Genomic DNA, 20,299 nt, shown 5'->3' with positions numbered 1-20,299 from the left:
GTTATTGAGTGATTACCTAAATACTCTGTAGGTCAGACTTCATCTATCTTTGAGCTTGACCTTTATTGTAAAGTCACCTCCAAACCTGTAAAGTTTCATAACTGTGTGTTGCACCGCTGTCACGCTATTGCATTGATAAAATCTACCAACCCACTGACACGCACTTAAACGCCTGTTAAAAAACTCAAAACTACTGTTGGGGTATTTCCTGCTACAGTCGGCGTCTCCAGGAAGACATGTTGCGATGATGAAACACGCGGATAACCAGACTCACAAGGTGCAAACAACACCAGCCATGCTGTCTCAGCTGGTAAAGGTTAAAACCTTCAGCGTCAGCATTCCACTCAGTTTAGTCACATAATAGACAAACTAATTTGGCTGTGGAGACAAACCTGCACAGAATAAAGTAATGTTCAGTAGCTACAAAAAAAGGAAGCAACAAATGACGAAAAGCCGTCACAAGCAGGAAGAGGCGGTTAGAAATGCCAAGACACGTAGTTTCTCACACTGAAAAGGTACAAATGATAAAGTTGTGTGCGAGAAACGTTCAAGCAAATAAATCACAGATGCTTGAGAGGAAGGGTTTGCTTTTCCCAAAAGAAAGTAAATATTACAGCAGTTCGCAAAAGCAGCCTCAGAATAAAATGAACAGAGTCGAAAGAAAATTAAAAGGCAGAGCTCTGGAGACACAAGTGTGCTCCTACTAAGGGGTTTTCCCAAACAGAGGATCTTTTTGCAATGCCAGAAGAAGTTTTAGGCAAGTTTTAGAAGTTTTACCCATCTCAAGGCTAATGCTGGATAAGCCAGATAAGTTCTGACTTGGCTTAAATGCTCTGTGGTGAAGGTAGCACTAACTGGATCTCATGTTTACCATCCAGTCAGGCTGTCCAGCTCTCTGGACCTGCAGGTATAGTTATGCACCTAACACGACTGGTTTGTAGTCTGCCAGAAAAGCCAGCAGGAACATGCACAGATTTCTTGTAGTCTTTATTGTACATGGATCGATCATGCTTTCTGTTCTGCACCGTCACCGCCCAAAGGTTCATCCTGAGCCAGGATGAACCCTGTCAACAGCCTAGAACTACAGTCAAGAGCAAAATTAAAACGTAAAAATATCACAGTCAAATTGTACAAATTTGTGGTAAAAACTAAATATCATAATCAAACTTTTTGATTTATAAAAAAAGTACAGTAAAGACACTCAGGCCACACCCAGGTCAGCTCTATGGTATCGGAAGACAGTGTATTGAATGTTGTAGGAGCTTTAAATGTACAAATAAACTTAAAAAAATGAACTACAACCAAAGACAGAGATCAAAGCTGAAATGCTTCAAAAGACGTCCAATAATGCGATTTGAAGAAGTGCTGAATATCTGTACGTTTGTCTGACTATTTGCTGATACTGTTCAGTTTTTGGGAACTGAGGAAAGCTGATGGAAGCTCATTTTAAACAGGAGAACAATTTGTCACGTTTCTGTTTTTGAAATGTAAACTAGGACTAGAAAACTCAGGTATGGTGTAAAAATCAACTTAAGGTTGTGTACACAGAGTAAAGTGAAGTTTTAAACAGAGGAAGAGGAATGAGAGCACGTAAAGCTGGACATGGTGGCATTTTTAATAAGTGTAGTAAATCTTTACACACACGTCTCTCAAATAAAAGACATCTAGTTTTTTCACCTTGGTGTGAGGAACTGAATGTGAAACTAGACTAATGTTAGCATGTAGAAAAAAAAACGGTTCCTCAATGAGGAAAGCTGAAAATACATCCTATCACACCAGCATGAGTTTTTTTTTTTTTGTCTGGCTGACGGGGGCCACAGTGGGCAGGTGGGCCAAGTCAAATATAAGCCGCACTCGGAGCTTCCTCACAGATGCGAGGAGGTGAAGACGCTCAGCTTCAGAATGGCCGTGCTTACGTTTGTGTTGCTTCTCTCCATCGGTCTCCAAGGATGTGGTAAGACAATGAAAATACTGTAAACCGTGATCGTTTTAATTTTTACAATTTTAAACGCTCAACATTTCTGCCGGCAGCTCTGACCTCGACTTATGAGATTGAGGGTTTGCAAAGTGCTCCAGATGATATCAACGTAAGTGGTGATTTTTTATATTTATTCTAACAAAAGCGTGTTTTGTGTTTATTAAGTGCAACATGTGTTTATCATGCAACTTCCTGACGTCGGACTTAAAAACAGCAAATATTTTTCCAAGAGATGTAACCATGAAGAAACTCAGGGAACGAATGAGTTCTTAGAATGCATTCATTTTCCTGTTTTGAAGATGATATTTCTGCACCATTGTTCCAGTCACAGTGAAATTAGAAGCATTTAAAAATAAACATACAATAACAGAACTGGGTTCTTGCAGAGAAAACAGAGATTTGCATTTCTTTAAAATCAGGAAATCTGTTGGTATCTTTCCTCTTCAAGAAAGTATAAAGAAACTTTCACATAATTTTCAAATGTTTCAATCCAACTGATGTAGCTCCATCTGGATGAAATGCAGCTTTTTTTAAAACACAACAGATTTTTGCCCGGGAGCATCGATCACAAATACACAGGGTATCTCACGAACAGCTTCGACGTGCTCGACTAACTCACTTTAGGGCATTAATTTAACTTCATGTTGTGATTTGATTTTATTTTCAGAATGGGGATGTCTGCAAGGACTGCACCCAAATATTTGAACTCCTAGTTGACATACTCTCCAACGCAGACCTCCAGGTGAGTATAATAGTCACCTGAGCAGCAAAGACATTCCTGAGCGTTCATATTTGCTCACTGATAACACTATCAACACCACGTATGTCCATATTCTCAAGTCAATATTAAAATATGCCCTGTGCTCCTGCGAGTATCTGCTCAGATCTGTGATTGAATAGTTTTCATTAAATAACAAAAAAATGCTTTAGATTCCAGGAATTACTTTATCAGCTGAAGCACATTCTTCTCATTCAGAGACGCAGATTATCTGTACCCAGTTGTGTGTGTCGTAAAACGCACATGATGCCCGCTTTTTATTTTTGTGCAAAACCACTTCCTGTTTTCAATGTTTAACAAAAGTTGAAATGAAATTTCACAGAGAGTTTTCGTTTCTCACCTGACCTTGAAGATCCTCTTTTTCTCTGAGCCTGCTCTGGTTTGTGGCGAGTCCCATCTGAGTCCAAATAGAGAAAGCATGATTAACTTAAATTAACTAAAACTTATCGTTTATCTTTAATTTTGTAAAAACGTGAGGTTGAGAATGGAAAGCTGGGAATAAAAATGCAAGATTTTCATTCTCTCCTTCTTATACCAAGTAAGCAGCATTTCATTTAGCAGTGTTATTAACTACATAAGCAGACAACCTCCAGACTGATCAACAGCTTCACTCCACAAGCTGATCTAGATATGCAAATGCTTCGTTATTTAAATTGCTTTAACTTATTGGATCCTGAAGAAACCCTCTTTCAACTTGCCTGCACTATTAGTGTATGTACAGCAAAATGACAATACACTTGATTTGATTTGATAGTGCTTCACCAGACCAAGAAAACAACAGTTCGAATTTGTTAGGATTTCAATATTTAAACATCCCTGTATTGTTTCATAAATCATGGTTAAGAGATTAGGGGCTGCAAGATGCTAGAAGGCAGCTAGAAGGTCGCCGGTTCACATCCTGGTGAGGACACCTGAGATCTTTGGAGTTTGCATGTTCTCCCCGTGCAGTGTGGGTTCTCTCCGGGTTCTCCAGCTTCCTCCCACAGTCCAGAAACATGTTGAGGGTAATTGGTGATTCTAAATTGTCCGTAGGTGTGAATGTGAGTGTGCTTGGTTGTCTGTCTCTAAGTGTAGCCCTGTGATAGACTGGTTACCTGTCCAGGTGAACCTGCCTTCACCCTGAGTCAGCTGGGATAGACTCCAGCCCCCCATGACCCTAGTGAGGATTAAGTGGTGTATAGATAATGGATGGATGGATGGATGTTCAAGAAACTCAGCCAACACAATTAACCTATCACCTTCACTGAACTGGACTGGCAGCAAAAATCAGTCATCTTAAATCCTTGGCAGGTAAAAGGGAACCTACCAGATAATCATGGAACTCCATAATTGCGAGGTATTAGATGAATAAATAACTCAGTATGAAATAAATAGTTATGTGGCCAAACATGTAAATTAACCAATAAATTGCAAAGGGGCTTCATTTAAAGATCTGCAACTATCATCCAAGGAAAGGTCTGAAAAGAAAATAGGTTATATTTAGTGGTCAGGTGGAGAATTATGGGACGGTCCTCTGTCTAAATCTCTAACCTGTTAATCCTGTTACTTTAAATGCAGATGCCATTGTTTCCATACTACCTGTTTCATGTTTCACATGTTTAGCAGTGGAGGAATCTATCTCCAATAATTGTAACCATCTCTTTATTCTAGAAAAAGATCATGAATGAGATTGAATCTCTGTGCGACCATCTTCCCGCACCAGCCGCTGCCAAAATCTGCAAAGAAGAGGTGGAGAAGGTGCTCCCGGTGGCCATCAACTTCGTGACTGTTGTTGTAGTAAGTCTGAAGCCCAGATTAAAACAGTGACAGTGAGGGTTTCTGAAGCTATTCTTCATGCATGTTGTTCTTCTAATTCTTCGTAGAAACCAGCAGAAGTCTGCAAAATGATTGGGCTCTGTAGCTCCTGTGACAGTCGTGAGAAGATGCTCAGGTATTTTGTCCAGGAGGTGCTACAGGCCGCTGCGACCAGTGACAATGTGAGTAGCTTTCAGAAAGAATAGTAGTGTATGTGAAAAGGTCAACCTGTGTTCACGCCGTTGCTGTTTGTGTCTGTCAATCAGGGGAAGCCCGCAACAACATGCGCCTTCTGCATTTTTCTTGTCAAGACTTTGGAGGATTTGCTGCCAAAGGAAAGGACCGAGGTGAGTCACGGTAACGCAGTGAAGAAACTGAACAAACATCTCTTTGTGCTGCATGTAGACACTTAAATACCACCAGACAACACCGCTGACATGTAGGTGACTCTCTGTTTTACCGCAGGGCGCTGTGATCAAACTGCTGGAGGAGATCTGCCACATTTTGCCCTCCACCTACCGCAACCAGTGCGAGGCCGTCGTCGACAAGTTCAGCAAGACGGTGCTGGATGCAATCCTGAGCTACGCCACCCCTCAGACCATCTGTGCCCTCATCCACCTGTGTAAAGGCCAGGAGGCGCCTCTTGTGGGTCAGTCTGCCTCGTCTTGTTGTCACTGAGGGGATTTTTCTGGATGGAAAGTTGTGAAAATTTGAAAGAGTCCAAAATAAATTTAAAAAAAACGCCCAAATAACGTAACTCTGAGAGGAACAAAAGTTTCAAACTGACTCCTGAAAACCATCTAACTTGCGAAACTAGATTTATTTGTAATGTTTCTGATCTTCCAGTGGCTTGTGACTAAGAGAAGCCATGTTAATTACGAGGAATAAGTCTTTAACCAATCATTTTCTCCATGCACTACTTTATGACAGTTTCCAATATCATACAGAATGTTAGAAAGCCAAGACACTTTATATAGTAGATATCATGAACCCACCCCAGAATTGTTTGCATGAAACTTGGTAGATTACTCTAGAATATATTCATGGTGCATTACCAGGAACTCTATGCAGCCCCAAGTTCTTGCAGGGTGCATTTAAGTTTATTTTCACAGGGACGGCACACATTTAAAAGTGAGTGCACCCAGAGTTAACTAGCAGCTAATTTGCATCTGTCGTCCCTGGGTACTTACAGGAAAAGAGAACAACCACAGAGCACTAAATACACAAATACATTTAAAACAGAGATGAACCTGCAGCAGTGATGGAGCCAGATCACCTCTATGGGGGTGTCTGGGTTCAGATCTTTACTCACATTACATTTTTTTACTCCAGCAATTCGTTGTTGGCCACTTTTTGGGTCACACTTATGAGGCAAGACTACCACGTAGAAGTACGTAAAAAGTCAAATATAGCGTGAGTCAACCGATTAAACTTAAACCTTAAAAAATTTTAACACTTTGGACGCGGTGTGAAAACAGTTGTGACATTTAACTCATCGCAGTATTCACATAATAAATAAACTTTTCCTCTTTCGCCATGCAGAAATCCAGGTTAACTTTGAAATAAAAACCCTTTTAAAAAAAACAACAACCCTGTTTTCAGTCAGAAACTGTATAAACATTAAAAAAAATCACGAGCTTCTTAACTTTCTGACGGTCCTACAGCTAAGCATGTGTAACATAAGCTTGCATCAGGAAAATGCACCAAATCTACCTTTAAAACTAAACTGAAGTTATGCTTTTGTAATTACTGATAAAGCTCATAAGATAATTCACATTTAAATTACATATGCCTATCACTCCGCATCCACACAATCTTTCGTTTTGCATTTTCTTTCAGTTTGACTGCAGGTTCTGGCTCAGTCTTGCATTCTTCAGCAGTTTGTTCAACTTGTTTCTCAAACTCTTCTTAATAAGTTTCATCCCTACAGAAGGCATGTAAATTCCCAGCTAAACCTACATCATACACATTATGACTATATGTAGAGAAAAACACTGTCTATGCACTTTCCAATGAATATGAAATCTTTTTCATAATTACTACAAAATTTGCATTTTCCGGTTGGTGCACTGTTGAACTGTATTTGCATGGAGAAAACAACCATAGAGAAATTATTCTGCAAATACATTGTGCTGGAGAAATAGTAGTTATATGAGTCTGTGCATGAAATAGCATAACCCTTAAAAAATAAATACCAAGAATCCAAGGTGACGTGTTTTAAAATGATTTGTTTTATTTATATATTAGTTGAAACCCGACTCCAAATCTATTTAAAAGCAGATTTTAACTTCTTACCACTTCCATAAATCGAGGCCTTTTTCTGCTCGTCACAGCAGAAACAGCAACTGAACATGAATAGAGTCATTCTGGGGTTTAAAGTCGTACCGGCGCGTCATTTGGTTAAAATGGCCACAAAACAGAACCCATTTGATCACGTTAGAAGATGGAACCTGCACGTTATCTTGATAATGGGTCTAAAAGGAGTATATTTTTCATTTAAATCACAGATCCGTGCACTTTGGCGTCGTACAGGTGCAGAGACACCCACACTGCCCTCAGATGTGGAGTAAGTACATTAAAATTAAACTACCTGCTTATCGTATCGATGCTCAGTGGTGAAAACATTTGTTTTGTCTCTTCTGTGCAGACTTTGTTCTACTGCCAGAAGTATGCCTGGAAGCCGCTGAGCTACAACACACTCTAAGATCCAACAGGTTGGTGAAATCTTAAGGAAACTTCGCAAGAAGAAAATAAAATGTACTCACATAAAACATCTTCACGTTTCTCTTTTCAGGGTGGGATCGAAAATATGAGTCGACGATGTTTTGCTGCAAATGTTTTCCAACTTCTCGGCATTCTGATAGTATTCCTTTTATTTCCTGATTTGATATTTTACAGCATTTTGTGATTTTTTTGCGTTTTGATTGACCGCCTGCTTTTAGAGAGGAAATCCACAGTTTAATAAAAACACATGGATTATCTGAACTTCAGCTGAAAAGATATAAAGGCTTTACTGGATCAAAAAGGTTAACGGCTTAACAGTTGTTTTGTATAAGATTTGTTTTTCTAGATTTCTTTTTTTGTACTAACCAAACAGTTTTTTATATATCATGACTTTATCAGCTTCAGATGATGTGTTCTTGTAACGTTATCACAATCAAATAAAGTATGTGATACGGCTGTTACATGACTGCTTTATCAGAAAAAAAAAGAAGCATCTGTGAGTTTATTGCTATTTCTTATCAGTTCTCTGTATTTTGTAGGCTTCATTTACAGGCGTGCATCCAAAATCTAAGCAGGATGTGGCTTCTAAACCTGAACTATAGTATTAAAAGTTTTAAAGTAAAGCAAAAGAAAGGTATTTCTGTGATCCTGCAGCATGTGACTGCCGTTCGTTTCTTTACAACACACAGCAGAAGTAACAGTGAAAACCAGAATAGAAACCGTGTCTGTCTCGATAACATTATCTTCTGAGGAAGCGATCGCTTTTACCACCTTGATCGACTCGAGCCTACTTCTGCTTTCTTGCGCTATCGTCCCTTTACACCTTTCACATGGAATAAACAGCCAAAAGCACAGCCCCATAAGCACAAAACAGGAGTGCAGTTTATTTCAGCAGTTTAAAAGAGAAACTCGGGAACAAATCGGACTCACCAGCATGAACTAGTGAGGAGGGAACTTCAGTGACTTTGGGATAGAAGTGGGAGGGCGAAAGGGTAAGAAGTCATGTATTTGGGGGTAGAAGATGGGGGGCATTTGCAGGTAGTGAGAGAAGGCACTTTTACACATTTAGCAAACACGCTGACAGACTCACATTCAAAGATTTAACAAACCAATTTAAACAGAACAACAACAACAAAGCTCCTCTCGCTCCCTACAGGAGACCATGTAAACAGGCTGGTTTCTCTGTACAACACCAACCAATCATTCGTCTCATCTGCGGAGGAGCTCGAGGAGGAAAAAAAACACATCGTTAAAAAAAAAAAATCTTCTAATTTCACCAGATTGTCGCACAGACGAGCTCACGGCACCGCGATGTGGCTGCTGTCTGAGGCGTCTGCAGTTCACTCAAACAAACCACAAGGTGGTGCCAAAAGAGCCCAACTAAAGTCGTCGTTACAGTACTATTAGCAGGGACACAGCGCCATCTACTGACACGATGATGCAGACACATTTTGAACTCGCTAGGTGCACAAATCTCTGACCAGCTGCGATGATTTAATAATAAGGTAAACACTAATCTCACTCGGGCTAAACTTTTGTCGGAGTCCAGGAGTGAAGTCGCGGAGAAAGACAACTGGGGAAGCATTCGAAGGCATATACTGTGTATTCATAAGTGTCTTAGGTTCAAATCTAGCCATGGTCTCTTGTCGCACGCCTTTTCAACACTTCAGCTCCATTTCCTGCCGTCTTTAAACGAATGAGAAGAGGGGCAAGCTCGGCAAACCCAGTGTGCTCGTCAGGAGAAATGTAACTTGTGCCATCCGTAACCCGTGAGGGACGATGTAACGAACATGTTTTAAAACTAATAAATAAATAATTTAAAAGAAAAGCTCCAGCTGCAGCCTCGACATTCGTTGGACAACTACGGCACATGTAACATTCAAAAGCCTGGTCAATTTTTGGGAGCTCCAGGAGCTAACTAACTCTGCCAAGAAGACAAGAGCCTTAACACCACGTCTTACATTCACTTGGCTGACTGCGCCCTGCTTTATTTTTCTTTGTCTTTCTAATCTTCACGTTCTTCAGACCACTGGGACTTCACATCCAGGTTAGATGAAGACATCAGGACACTCAATCAATATGTGCAACTGAGTGGAAAACAGTTTTAGGATACAAAAAAACTTGTGGCACGTTACTCAGTTGTCCCTCCTTGCTGGTCAAACTGTTCGGTCCCACATCAGTTAAACGCAATTATATAAATTATTTCAAGTAGTGTCGCCGTGAGATAAAGGCAGTCCCGGCCCAGGAGTGACTGAGTCTGGGTTTCTCTGTAGCTACACCCAGAGTCAGGCCCAGGAGGTGCTGTGCCTTTATCTTGGTCAGCAGAACATTGACACGTTTAACATAATTTGGATTAATCACATGACAATTTAAAACAAAATAAATAGAAAAATGGAGTGGTTTCACAGTGCAGCCCAACAGAACCAAAAGGTCATTAGCAGCTTCTGACTTCTCTGTAAAACGTCAGAAAATAAAATGGCCTGAAGGGGGCGCACAAGTAAAAAAAACAAAAGAGAATGAGACCCCACTGGTGTCATAAAAAAAACTTCAAAAACAGAGAAAGAGGAGTGTGAGGAAAACAGAGAAGATGTTTTTGCTATGCTAAACTGCCATTAAATAAAAAACAAAGTTAAACAAAAATGGAAATGACATGTTGCCACGTAGGGAGAATGCAATAGAGGATGCCTTCGCTTCTACGACTAGACGGGCTCACGGAGAGCTTAAAGTCGATTTCACATCCTAAACCAGGCTAAAATTTAAAGCGTTCTTCCTTCGCCCGTTCTCCACCTGGTTTCATGAAAGGTAGTTTTTGTGTAATGATGCTAACAGTGAGAACAGAAACTTCTTGCTGGAGGCGACTACACTGCAGTGAGTTTCTGTATTTAAAGGTTGAGGAATACTAGAAATGTTTTCGTTACTAGAAGACATGGCTCTGGTAGAAATCTATCACAACTGTAGCTCTGTTAATAATACTTATCGGATTTGCTGAGATACAAGTTAGTGCATTCCTTACTGGTAGTGTCAGGAAACTAGATGATCATTAATCACTGCGAAACAGATGAATAACGCCTGGTAGCACCGCTCAAATTGGTAGATGTTGGCAATAACCACTGTTTTCTCTTTGATGATCTGTGCTTACAGGTGGACAAAGGGCCTTTTTTTTTTCTTTTTTTTTTTAACGCGACAGAGACTCTTGTGATGTGGCTGTGAGCGCGAGGAGAAAGAGGGAAGAGAAGAAGAAGAAGGGAGAGAAGGACGGTAGACAAACACACAGGTTTTTCCCGCAGTACACCTAAAGGCCTGCTGGGAGACAAGAGGGGTTCAGTATTTCAGGTTCTTGGGCACCTCCCATGAAAAGACATCACGACCAAAGTGACCATAAGCTGCTGTGCTCTGGTAGATGGGCTTCTTCAGGTCAAGATCCCTGAGAGACAAATAAAATCACAATTAATAAAGCCTGAAATGACTGTAATGGGGACCTTAACTGTGTGGTTAGTAGTGAAAATCTGAAAATCACAGGTTACCTCACAATAACTCCAGGACGGAGGTCAAAGTTCTTCTTCACGATGTCCAACAGCTCCTTCTCGCTCTTCTGGGAGGTCCCATAGTGGAAGATGGAGACAGAGAGGGGGTGGGCAACTCCAATAGCATAGGAGACCTAAAGCACACAGCACAGTTAATGCACACAATTAGAAACCAAAAACATACACCTTATATCAAAACAGAAGGCTGAGAAATGTTCAGCTTCTAGATTCCTCGAGTCCTCACATGAACTCCGTGAAAAGAAATGCAGAAAAAATGTCTACTGTAAACTGTTGGGTTCAACACAGCAACTAGAGCTTCACCAGTAAATCAGCCCGCTCACTGTTTAGATATGAGCTTCCTGCAAATACGTCAGCGGATAAGTAGCTACAATTCTACAGTTTTATTCAGCAGACGCTTTTATCCAAAGCGACGTACATCTGAGAGCAGATACAACACAAGCAAGGATCTAGTCAGGAGAAAACAATATGGATAAGTGTCATAGAAAAAATTTAAGTGTGATAACAGGGCGTTGATGCCAACAGCAGGCTGTGTGGGAGGAAATAGGATTTTTTGTTTGCTTGTTTTCAGTCTGTCAAGTGCAAAGGTGTTCAGTGAAGAGCTGGTCTTTACTCTTTTCATAAAGACTGAGAGGGAGTCAGCAGAGTTTGGTGACACGTTCCACCACCAGGGAACCACAGAGGAGGAGAGTCCAGCTATCGACCTCCGCTCTGTTGTGGTGGTTGTTTCAGGAGGTTTTTGTTGGTTGAGCGTAGTGCGCAGGAGGAAGTGTAGACCTGAACGATAGAGTTCAGGTAGGAGGGAGCTGTTCTCGTTGTGGTTTTGCAAGCAAGTGTCAGAGTTTTGAATTTGATGCGAGTGAAGCGATCTGAACAGCGGGGTGACGTGTGCCGTTTTTGGCTGGTTGAACACCAGACGTGCTGCTGCATTCTGGATCATCTGTAGAGGTTTGATCATGGATGCGGGGAGGCCTGCCAGTCAGGAGTCGCAGTAGTCAAGTAGCATGAGAGGTTAAGTTGAGAAAAGCCAAAGATATGATCGAGCACATTTAGGAACAGTTTGTCCAGACAGCAGCACTGAATACTTAAGTGAAAATGTCCAGCATACATCTCGGTCACAGTACATGTTCTGACCAGCAACTCAACGGATCTAAGCATCCACGATCAGGACACCACACAGAATACCAACACAAGGACCATGAAGCTGATCAGTGTCTGTAGAATTAGTCTTTTCCTCTCTTTAATAGTAAACAGCTACAACAGTGATAATGAATTCACAGTAATTACAATGTCCTCCGATGTACTTCAAAATACTAAAACACTGAAAGAACCAACCAACTGACATGCTGGTCCAAGAGTGACAAACAGGGAAAGATCACTGAAAGTCGGAAACTGAAACAGCCACCTTCAGGCCTGCAGGCAGCAAAGTCTTTGTATTGATTTTGGTTAAAGCAACACTCTGATATTCTGTGTGCTCACCTGGACCAAGACACGCTTGCAGAGTCCAGCTTTTACCAGAGATTTGGCCACCCAGCGGGCCGCGTAGGCCGCAGAGCGGTCCACCTTTGTGTAGTCCTTTCCAGAAAAAGCTCCGCCTCCATGAGCTCCCCAACCTCCATAAGTATCGACGATGATCTTACGCCCAGTCAGACCAGCATCACCCTGTGGGAAGGAACACAGAGTTCTGAGGTTTATGGACTTTCAAAAAATATATACGACTGATTTGTTCATTTTGACAGAAGTATTTTAGAACAGCTACTTCAGTATCTGCTGTAGGTATGTGTTAGAATTGAATTTCAAGAGATCAGGACTTCAAATAGCAATCCATGTTTGTTCTTTAAACAAATATGACTTGAACTTTCACTGATCTTGGGGTGATTGTGTTTCGTGCTGCAGGGATCGAGGCACAGACTTGAAAGACGTTTTTGTCTCACCTGTGGTCCCCCGATGACAAAGCGTCCGCTGGGCTGCAGGTGGTAGATGGTGTCGTCGTCGAGGTACCCACCGGGAACGACAGCTTTCACCACCTGCTCCTTCAGACGATGACGCATCTCATCCAAACTTACACACTCGTCGTGCTGCACGGAGATCACAATGGTGTGGACGCGCAGCGGCACCATGGCTCCTCTGTCCTGCCTGTACTGAACAGTCACCTGAGGGGGGGAACAAACAAAGAAAAGAGAACCAATATTTAACAAGTAAATAGTAGTAAACTATATGTTAAAATTAATATTTGTTTTAACTCCAGGCAATATGAACCTAAATCTTTCTGCAAACATAAGCACACAGGTTGTAAAAACATGTTCAGGCTTTAAGTAAATATGTGATTGTAAATTATATTTAACATAAAGGGTTCCTAAATTCCTCCAAAGGCTATGAGATACATCATATCTGATGTAATGTTAACTCTTTATTACTTTAAGTTTCCCTTCACATCAGTTCCATCAGAGCAATGTTAAGAATTTTCACAATACGCTACAAGATAGAAAATTCATGAACATTTCTTGTTTAGTATAAAATGCAGGAGTACTGACACAATGATTTAATTAACTGAAATAAACTGGCAACAATTTTAATTAACACCTAACTGTTAATTGAAATTAAAGAAGAAAAAAATACATTCACTTAAAAAAAATTTTCAAAAAAGAATAAAATCTTGTTTCAGTTGCCTGACTTAAAAAAACAACTCTCCGTGGTACAAGAGTCCAGGGTCCACACACTGCTGAGCTTTATTGATAATTGTCAATCAATGAGATTTTCTTCAGGCACAGACAGACAGTGTTTGTTTGGCTATTGATCAAATTGTTACAAGGCAATTATCAACAAAACAATGTCGCCAATGTTCTTGGTATTTTTTTTATTTTTGCAAACTTTCAAACATCAATATCCATCCATCCATCCATTCTCTATACATCACTTCATCCTCACTGGGGTCACGGGGGGCTGGAGCCTATCCCAGCTGACTCAGGATGAAGGCAGGTTCACCTGGACAGGTCAGCAGTCTATCACAGGGCTACACTTAGAGACAGACAACCAAGCACACTCACATTCACACCTACGGACAATTTAGAATCACCAATTAACCTCAACATTTTTTGGACTGTAGGAGGAAGCCGGAGAACCCGGAGAGAACCCACGAGAACAGAAAGATCCACGCAGAAAGATCCTCACCGGGACACGAACCGGCAACCTTCTAGCTGTGAGGCAACGGTGCTAACCACCAAGCCACCTTGCAGCTCCCAACATCAATATCAGCCTCAAAAATTCAGAATAAGCCAGGATCAAGTGGGATCTTGACCAACTTAAATTACCTATGCACAAAGAACATTGAGTGATTAAACACATGCACAGGAAACTAAACGAAAGAATCTGTTTGCTTTAAAATCAATAATAAATATTTATACAGAACATGTAAAGATCTTGCTTCCTCAGGATAAGCAAGTGCCTGCAGAGCCTATGAAATGATGTCAGAACATATCAACAGATTCATTAGAAATGAAAATAACTACCGAGGCTGTGCTCATCTACAGAAGTAGCAATACGTCTCTTTCTTTGTCTAACCTGAGTTTTGGAGTCGGGTCGGAGCCACGGCAGCGTTCCATTTCGGCGCAACTCCGCCATCTTGGCATTCAGCTTGTGAGCCAGGACAATCGTGAGGGGCATGCACTCCTCAGTCTCATCGGTGGCATATCCAAACATCAGACCCTGTCAGAGGTGCAGTCACACGTCACAGCATGAACACAGGTCAAAATAACGCATAATTACGTTACCACCACATTTCTGCCGTTAGTTATCCAGATCTAGATCGGACACAAACAAACGTAGGAACCCTCAAACCTGGTCGCCGGCTCCCACATCCTCCTCTTTGCGATCCAGGTGAACACCCTGAGCAATGTCAGGGGACTGCTGCTCCAAAGCCACCAGCACATTGCAGGTCTTATAGTCAAAGCCTGCAAAACACGACGACAGAGCCACAGCGCAATATTTCACATCTTTCCATGACAGGTGACAGTTGCAGCGTGTGGGAACAAGATACGTCAGTCAGCAGTGCCCGCTGGAGGTTAAACTAAACAGCTGATGATTGAGAAACAGCTGATTATTGAGAAACAGCTGATTATTGAGCAACAGCTGATTACTGAGAAACAGTTGATGACGTTTCCTCAGTCATACGAGGTGGCTCCAATAAATCAAATGCTTTCAGTCTGAGGTTTGGCATGTTACATGGGAAAAGTACAGGTTTCACAAGATCCAGCACATCCACCCTGCTGGTTGTTAATCACATTTACATTTACCTTTTTTCCCCTCCAGTCTTCACAGCACATATTATCACTGCTTTTTAAACTCCATAGTGGAATAATATGACTCCAGTATGTGGTACAGTTCTGACAATACTGCTACCACAGCTTTGGATGTACTTTCTGCCCTCTGTAGACAACGACTGGCTTTTTCCTGCACAACCTGAACTCACAGCCACCTGCTCTCATCGCTGTACCTTTGGAGGAGTCGTCGTAGCCAATGTGCTTGATTGCATCCCTGACAATCTTCTGGTAGTCAACGCTGGCCCTGGAGGTGATCTCCCCCGCCAGCAGGATCATCCCCGTCTTAGCAACAGTCTCTGAGGACAAAACAGCGAGCACTTTAAGCAATGATTGTATGGGCTAACAAATCTTATGTTTGTGTTTTAGGTAATCTGACATGATTAGATAAGATTTTGATAAAATACATTCATTTAAAGGTTATGAGAAAGTCCAGAGTAACAACGAAAACAAACAGGCCTCGACACAGGATGTGAAATGTTTGTCCCAAATAGCCTGAGCAAGATGTAAAGCCTACAAGCAAAGACACATTTAGCTAATTTGCAATTTAAACATCCGGTCCATTGAAGAGTACTTTTGCAAAAACCTGAAAGCTTCTAAAGCTTTCAGCACCTGCATTTCTGCTGTGTTCTGACCCATACAGGCACTAAATGGAACCAAAAACACACACAAAAAAAGGCTAAGAGGACTTTTGACTTCTGATTAAGTTTAGTTACAACAGCTCCTTAGTTCCTGCTGCCATCTGGTTAAAATTCTGCAGAAACCATATGATGCATCAGAAAACCTGACTCACCAGACGAACCACAAGATCCAATAAGCAGCATGAGTGTGACTGGATGGACTTTACCCTTGTTTTGCTACATGCCTCAGTTTACATAGGCATCATTCAGTGAAATACAGCCTTTATCGTTGACCTGCTTTGCTGTCCAAACACTTACCACATGCTACTTTGGCATCGGGGTCTTGTCTGAGGTGCGCGTCCAACACGGCGTCACTGATTTGGTCACAGATTTTATCTGTGGGGGGAGAAATTTGTATTTTTCAGAACAATTCATTGTAGTTTTTTTTTTGTATTAGTGTATGATGTTACACCAAGGAAACTGTTGAACAGATTATCCACAAGCTGAGCTTCACTCCTCTAAAAATAATACTATTTAGAAGTGGTTTGCACTTTTCTTGGCTATCAAAGTGCTAAACTGGTGGAGGAAGATATAAAACATTCTTTAAAGTGACATAAAACCTCCTCGTTGTACTGGATGCGCTGTAGTTTTTGATCAGCTCGAGTTTAAACTGCTTCCACAACAGGACAGATAATACTAGTGTTAACATCTCAGGACATTCAAAGCATGCAATGAATACAACAGCAAAAAAAAGCCTCATGTTTTCAGACATGTGTTGCAATTTGGGTAAACTCCCACAACCGAGAAAGGCTTTTTGTGCCGTTACTAACATCTGAATAACCAAAGCTCCACACCCTGATTAGTTTACATTTGGCGATGGCATTTTCCAATCGCAGACTTTAATTAAAGCACTTCTCCCTCCCTTAAAAAATTACTGTAATTATTTGTCAAGACACAAACAAGGACTCGTGTGACAACTCGCAAAGAATGGCTGAACCTGTTTGGCTCTTCTCCAAACATTTAGTTCACAAGCACAACACTGGTAGAAGTTTTCTGTAGCTGCTTCTACTGTCCTGCAATTAAACAGAACAAACACAGACAGGAAGCATGTCACAGTTCATCAGAATCTTTCCAGGATTTTTTATTTATTTTTTTAGCATCAGGAAATGTGTGTCATGAAATAACTAAGTATGCAAGTCATACCCCAGAAGTCAAACCCATGTGACGCACAGAGTTGATGAGGTTGTTGAGATGAAGGTGGTGGACGTTACAGGGACAGGATCAATGGGCAGAACCTCTCAGAGAATAGATCGTCTGTTATACCATGCTATCTAAAAACAATCTTCTAAACAACAAATGGTCAAGCTGTGGACATTCAAGTGTCTGGCTGAGAGCCTGAACCGACCTCCCAGCATCCATCAGGCCAACAGGCTGTTCTCGTCGTCTATGGCAGCGGTTCTCAAACTTTTTGAGCCACGACCCCGAAGATAACATCAGTTTGTGTTCGTGACCCCCCAGTTTGAATTCTTCATATATCACGAGTAATAACTTTGTTGTTCATGTGCTAAAAATTCCACAGATCAATCTCTTCACATTAATTTTGTTTTGAATGAATGAATGAATTGAATCTATTTCAAACAAATGAAAGGGAAAAAAATGCAAAAACAAAAGAAAATTATTTTAAAAAGAGCAAAAAACAAAAGAAAAATGAGTGGGATTAAGTATACACTTTTAATTTTGACAGCCTGAATACAAATTTATTTGACACATGTTGGCTTTATTTGTTTATTTTTTACAACGATCTGGTGACCCCCTGAAATTATCTTGAGACCTCTATGGGGGTCCCCACCCCCAGTTTGAGAACCACTGATCTGTGGCATCAAGTCATTTGAACAGAGCTACATCTTAAAGGTGTCTTTTTACAATAACTGGTCAAAAGAGTGCCTATGAACTGGCCACACTGTCTGATTACTGTCCTTTTGAGCAACAACAGATGTGGATTAACTCAATCATGGTCTCCACAAAATGTCCTGAGCACAACTGCCTAAAACCCTTTTCTAACAACACAAACCAGATTTTTCCTCCAAGTCAGAAACGAAGACCACTTGCACGCTGCGTCTGTACTTTTGGGTTAGTGAATAATAAAGGGTGTGGATGTGACTACTTTGCACCCACCGTGGAGCAGTAGCCCCTGCGGTACCTATATTTAGGAGTAGTGCTAAGCCTATTATCTGTAGCAATAGAGCTGCTGCCCCTGATGTCCTGGAAATGGCAGCACATTGTTGGTCAAGCTGCTGAGTAGTTTTTGCAATTAAAAGTTGTACCTTACAGATGTACACAAACTGAAACTAAGGTAGTCTGATGCAATAAGTAGTGGTTTCATGAAGCTTTTAAAGAGCAGCTGAGGTGTTAGTAGTTATGTGGGAGACATTTAGTTTAGCTTTACCATCACAGAAGTCACCACAGCCTCAAAAATGTCAATAAAACTGAATGAACTCAGTCTGACACAGCTTCAGACAAGACATAATGATGCAACACAGCGTGGCAGCGAGCAGTCCTGTCTGACTAACGACGAAAACACACACGTCATCCGTGGTTATTGTTATTATCAGCGACAAAACATCCGACCACATGTTGAAAACTCCACCGTGTGTGATTGACAGGCGCCAACCGCCCTGACTAACGTGGTGTTAGCTTCAGCAGCTAGCCGCCGAGCTGTTAGCATACATCCCAAACGAACTACAAAACACGCATTTCCGCCGCATGTGTGCTGAAAAATGGTTGTGGTTGAAATAAGTACGGCGTGTAGGACACTTTATAAAGTGTGTGTACGAATTTTAATTGTTGACAGAGCAGCAGAGAGGATGGGCAAGCTACTATATCATCTTTATTTTTAGCTAAAACAGTCTCTTCAGCCTTTATATAGTCATGAAGGCAGCACTGTTTGGTTATACTGAGCTGTACTTTAATCCTCTTGTTTTAGTTTTATTTGAGCCTCCCTGCGTTGTGTTTGTCTGCAGTTGACTAATTAATAAACAACTTAATCTCTGTGTTGTTTTCAAATGCTAACAGTTACAGCTAAAGTCGATTAAGGACCAGCTGAGCTAACTGTAACAAGCCACATGACCTTGTTTGAGAGGCTAACAGGATGCTAGGCTAATTACCCTGTGCGGAGGGATAAAGTGCCGCTCAGACAAGGCTGGAGTAAAGTTAAAAAACTCACCGGGGTGTCCCTCTCCGACTGACTCGGAGGTGAAGAGGAAGCAGTCTTCATCGTTGACGGAGTCGTTGTGGAAGCCGTTCAGGTGGCCGTTCATTTTAGCACAGTTAGCTAAGGAGCTAGCTAGCCGAGCAGATACCCGCTTATAATACAGCTTAGAGGAAGCCGGGGACGCGTCTGGCAGCCTTCAACTCGGGTCTCCTGCTCTCACGCACGAAGCAGCTTGTTGATATTGAAAGTTTAGGCCAGCCGGATGGAAGTGAAAGGAGGCAGACAGCTGTATTTATTCGCCTGAACAACTTCTCCAGACCCCTCCTCTGCAGCCAATGTTGTGGGTGAGCAGAGAGCATGTGGTGCTGATGGGCGTGATCCGGCCGGAGCAAAACAAAAATGTGCCGGAGGCGGAAACTCAAGAGTACAAACCTGACAGCTGCTGCTGCTGCTGCTGCAGGATCAGAGCGGCTTCCTCTTCTTTATTTCTTCTTTTCTTTTTTGGCATGTCAAACAATCCCCTCTGATGACAGGTGATGTCTCAATGTAGAAATATTACCTGCTTGCATTTTTCTTAGGTGAAGCATTCAGGTGTTTTATTAAACTTTAATGAAAATGAAATGAAATTAATGAAAAATACTTTATTCATCCCAGAAGGGAAATTCAATAAGAGGCCTGAAATGAAAGTATTTCACTTATTTCACACTTTTTAGAGGCCTGGCTGTTGCAGATTAGATTAATTTACCAGATGTCTAATTAATTTGAGGGATTTTAAGGATTTTTGAGTCCAGAAGTAGTAAAAAGTACAATTAAATCACATATTATATATCCTATATTTAAAGATTATTAGAGGCCTCATAAGATGACTGTATCTTAGTAAGTTAAAGTGTTTATTTTGCTAACTTTAAGGATTTTGTAAGCCTGAAAAAGGTGAAGTTTTCTACTAACCTGGGAGATTTTAAAGGGCCTACAGAGGTGAAGGAATCAAGTATTTTACATACAAAAGTATAAGCATGCAAATAGTTTTCTTACTTAGAGAAAAAGATAAAAATTTCAATTGTTATGGTGAGAAAAGGGTTCAGTTTTGTTAAATATGCACAACTCTGTTCTGGAGAAGCCACGTGATGGTACGACAAATACTTGTTCTACTTTTTTCCTTTTAAAGAATTGAAAGAATGTAATGAAATGTTTTTTTGTGTAGAGTTTAAACATGTTTTTGACCAGAAGTTCCAAGAGGTCAAAGCATTTTAAAGATTAGATTGAGCTGAAGCCTGAAGGGAAGACGCCAATGATTGATGTGGTTGTTTGGCCGTAGAACCACGTGAAGAAGGGGAAA

General features: G+C 41.1%; 2 protein-coding genes across 2 annotated transcripts; one reads left to right on the top strand and one right to left on the bottom strand.

Moving 5' to 3' along the window:
- Window positions 1-1,838: 1,838 nt before the first annotated feature.
- LOC103369937 (prosaposin-like) lies at window positions 1,839-7,741 on the top strand. Its single transcript, XM_008298797.1, has 10 exons — window positions 1,839-1,954; window positions 2,032-2,087; window positions 2,646-2,720; window positions 4,407-4,532; window positions 4,619-4,732; window positions 4,817-4,897; window positions 5,016-5,199; window positions 7,058-7,116; window positions 7,198-7,264; window positions 7,345-7,741. The coding sequence occupies exons 1-9, from the start codon at window positions 1,903-1,905 to the stop codon at window positions 7,252-7,254; spliced, it is 804 nt and encodes a 267-aa protein (XP_008297019.1). The 5' UTR covers window positions 1,839-1,902; the 3' UTR covers window positions 7,255-7,264; window positions 7,345-7,741.
- A 393-nt stretch (window positions 7,742-8,134) lies between these two features.
- mat2aa (methionine adenosyltransferase 2Aa) lies at window positions 8,135-19,297 on the bottom strand. Its single transcript, XM_008298798.1, has 9 exons — window positions 18,976-19,297; window positions 16,071-16,148; window positions 15,309-15,431; window positions 14,654-14,766; window positions 14,378-14,521; window positions 12,751-12,969; window positions 12,296-12,478; window positions 10,799-10,932; window positions 8,135-10,698 (listed from the first exon to the last, which is right to left on the bottom strand). The coding sequence occupies exons 1-9, from the start codon at window positions 19,067-19,069 to the stop codon at window positions 10,596-10,598; spliced, it is 1,191 nt and encodes a 396-aa protein (XP_008297020.1). The 5' UTR covers window positions 19,070-19,297; the 3' UTR covers window positions 8,135-10,595.
- Window positions 19,298-20,299: the final 1,002 nt, after the last annotated feature.

The sequence above is a fragment of the Stegastes partitus genome, unplaced genomic scaffold (genome assembly GCF_000690725.1).
Source record: "Stegastes partitus isolate 25-593 unplaced genomic scaffold, Stegastes_partitus-1.0.2 Scaffold1350, whole genome shotgun sequence".
In the NCBI taxonomy this organism is placed as follows: Eukaryota; Metazoa; Chordata; class Actinopteri; family Pomacentridae; genus Stegastes; species Stegastes partitus.
This window is presented reverse-complemented; position numbering and strand designations above follow the sequence as displayed.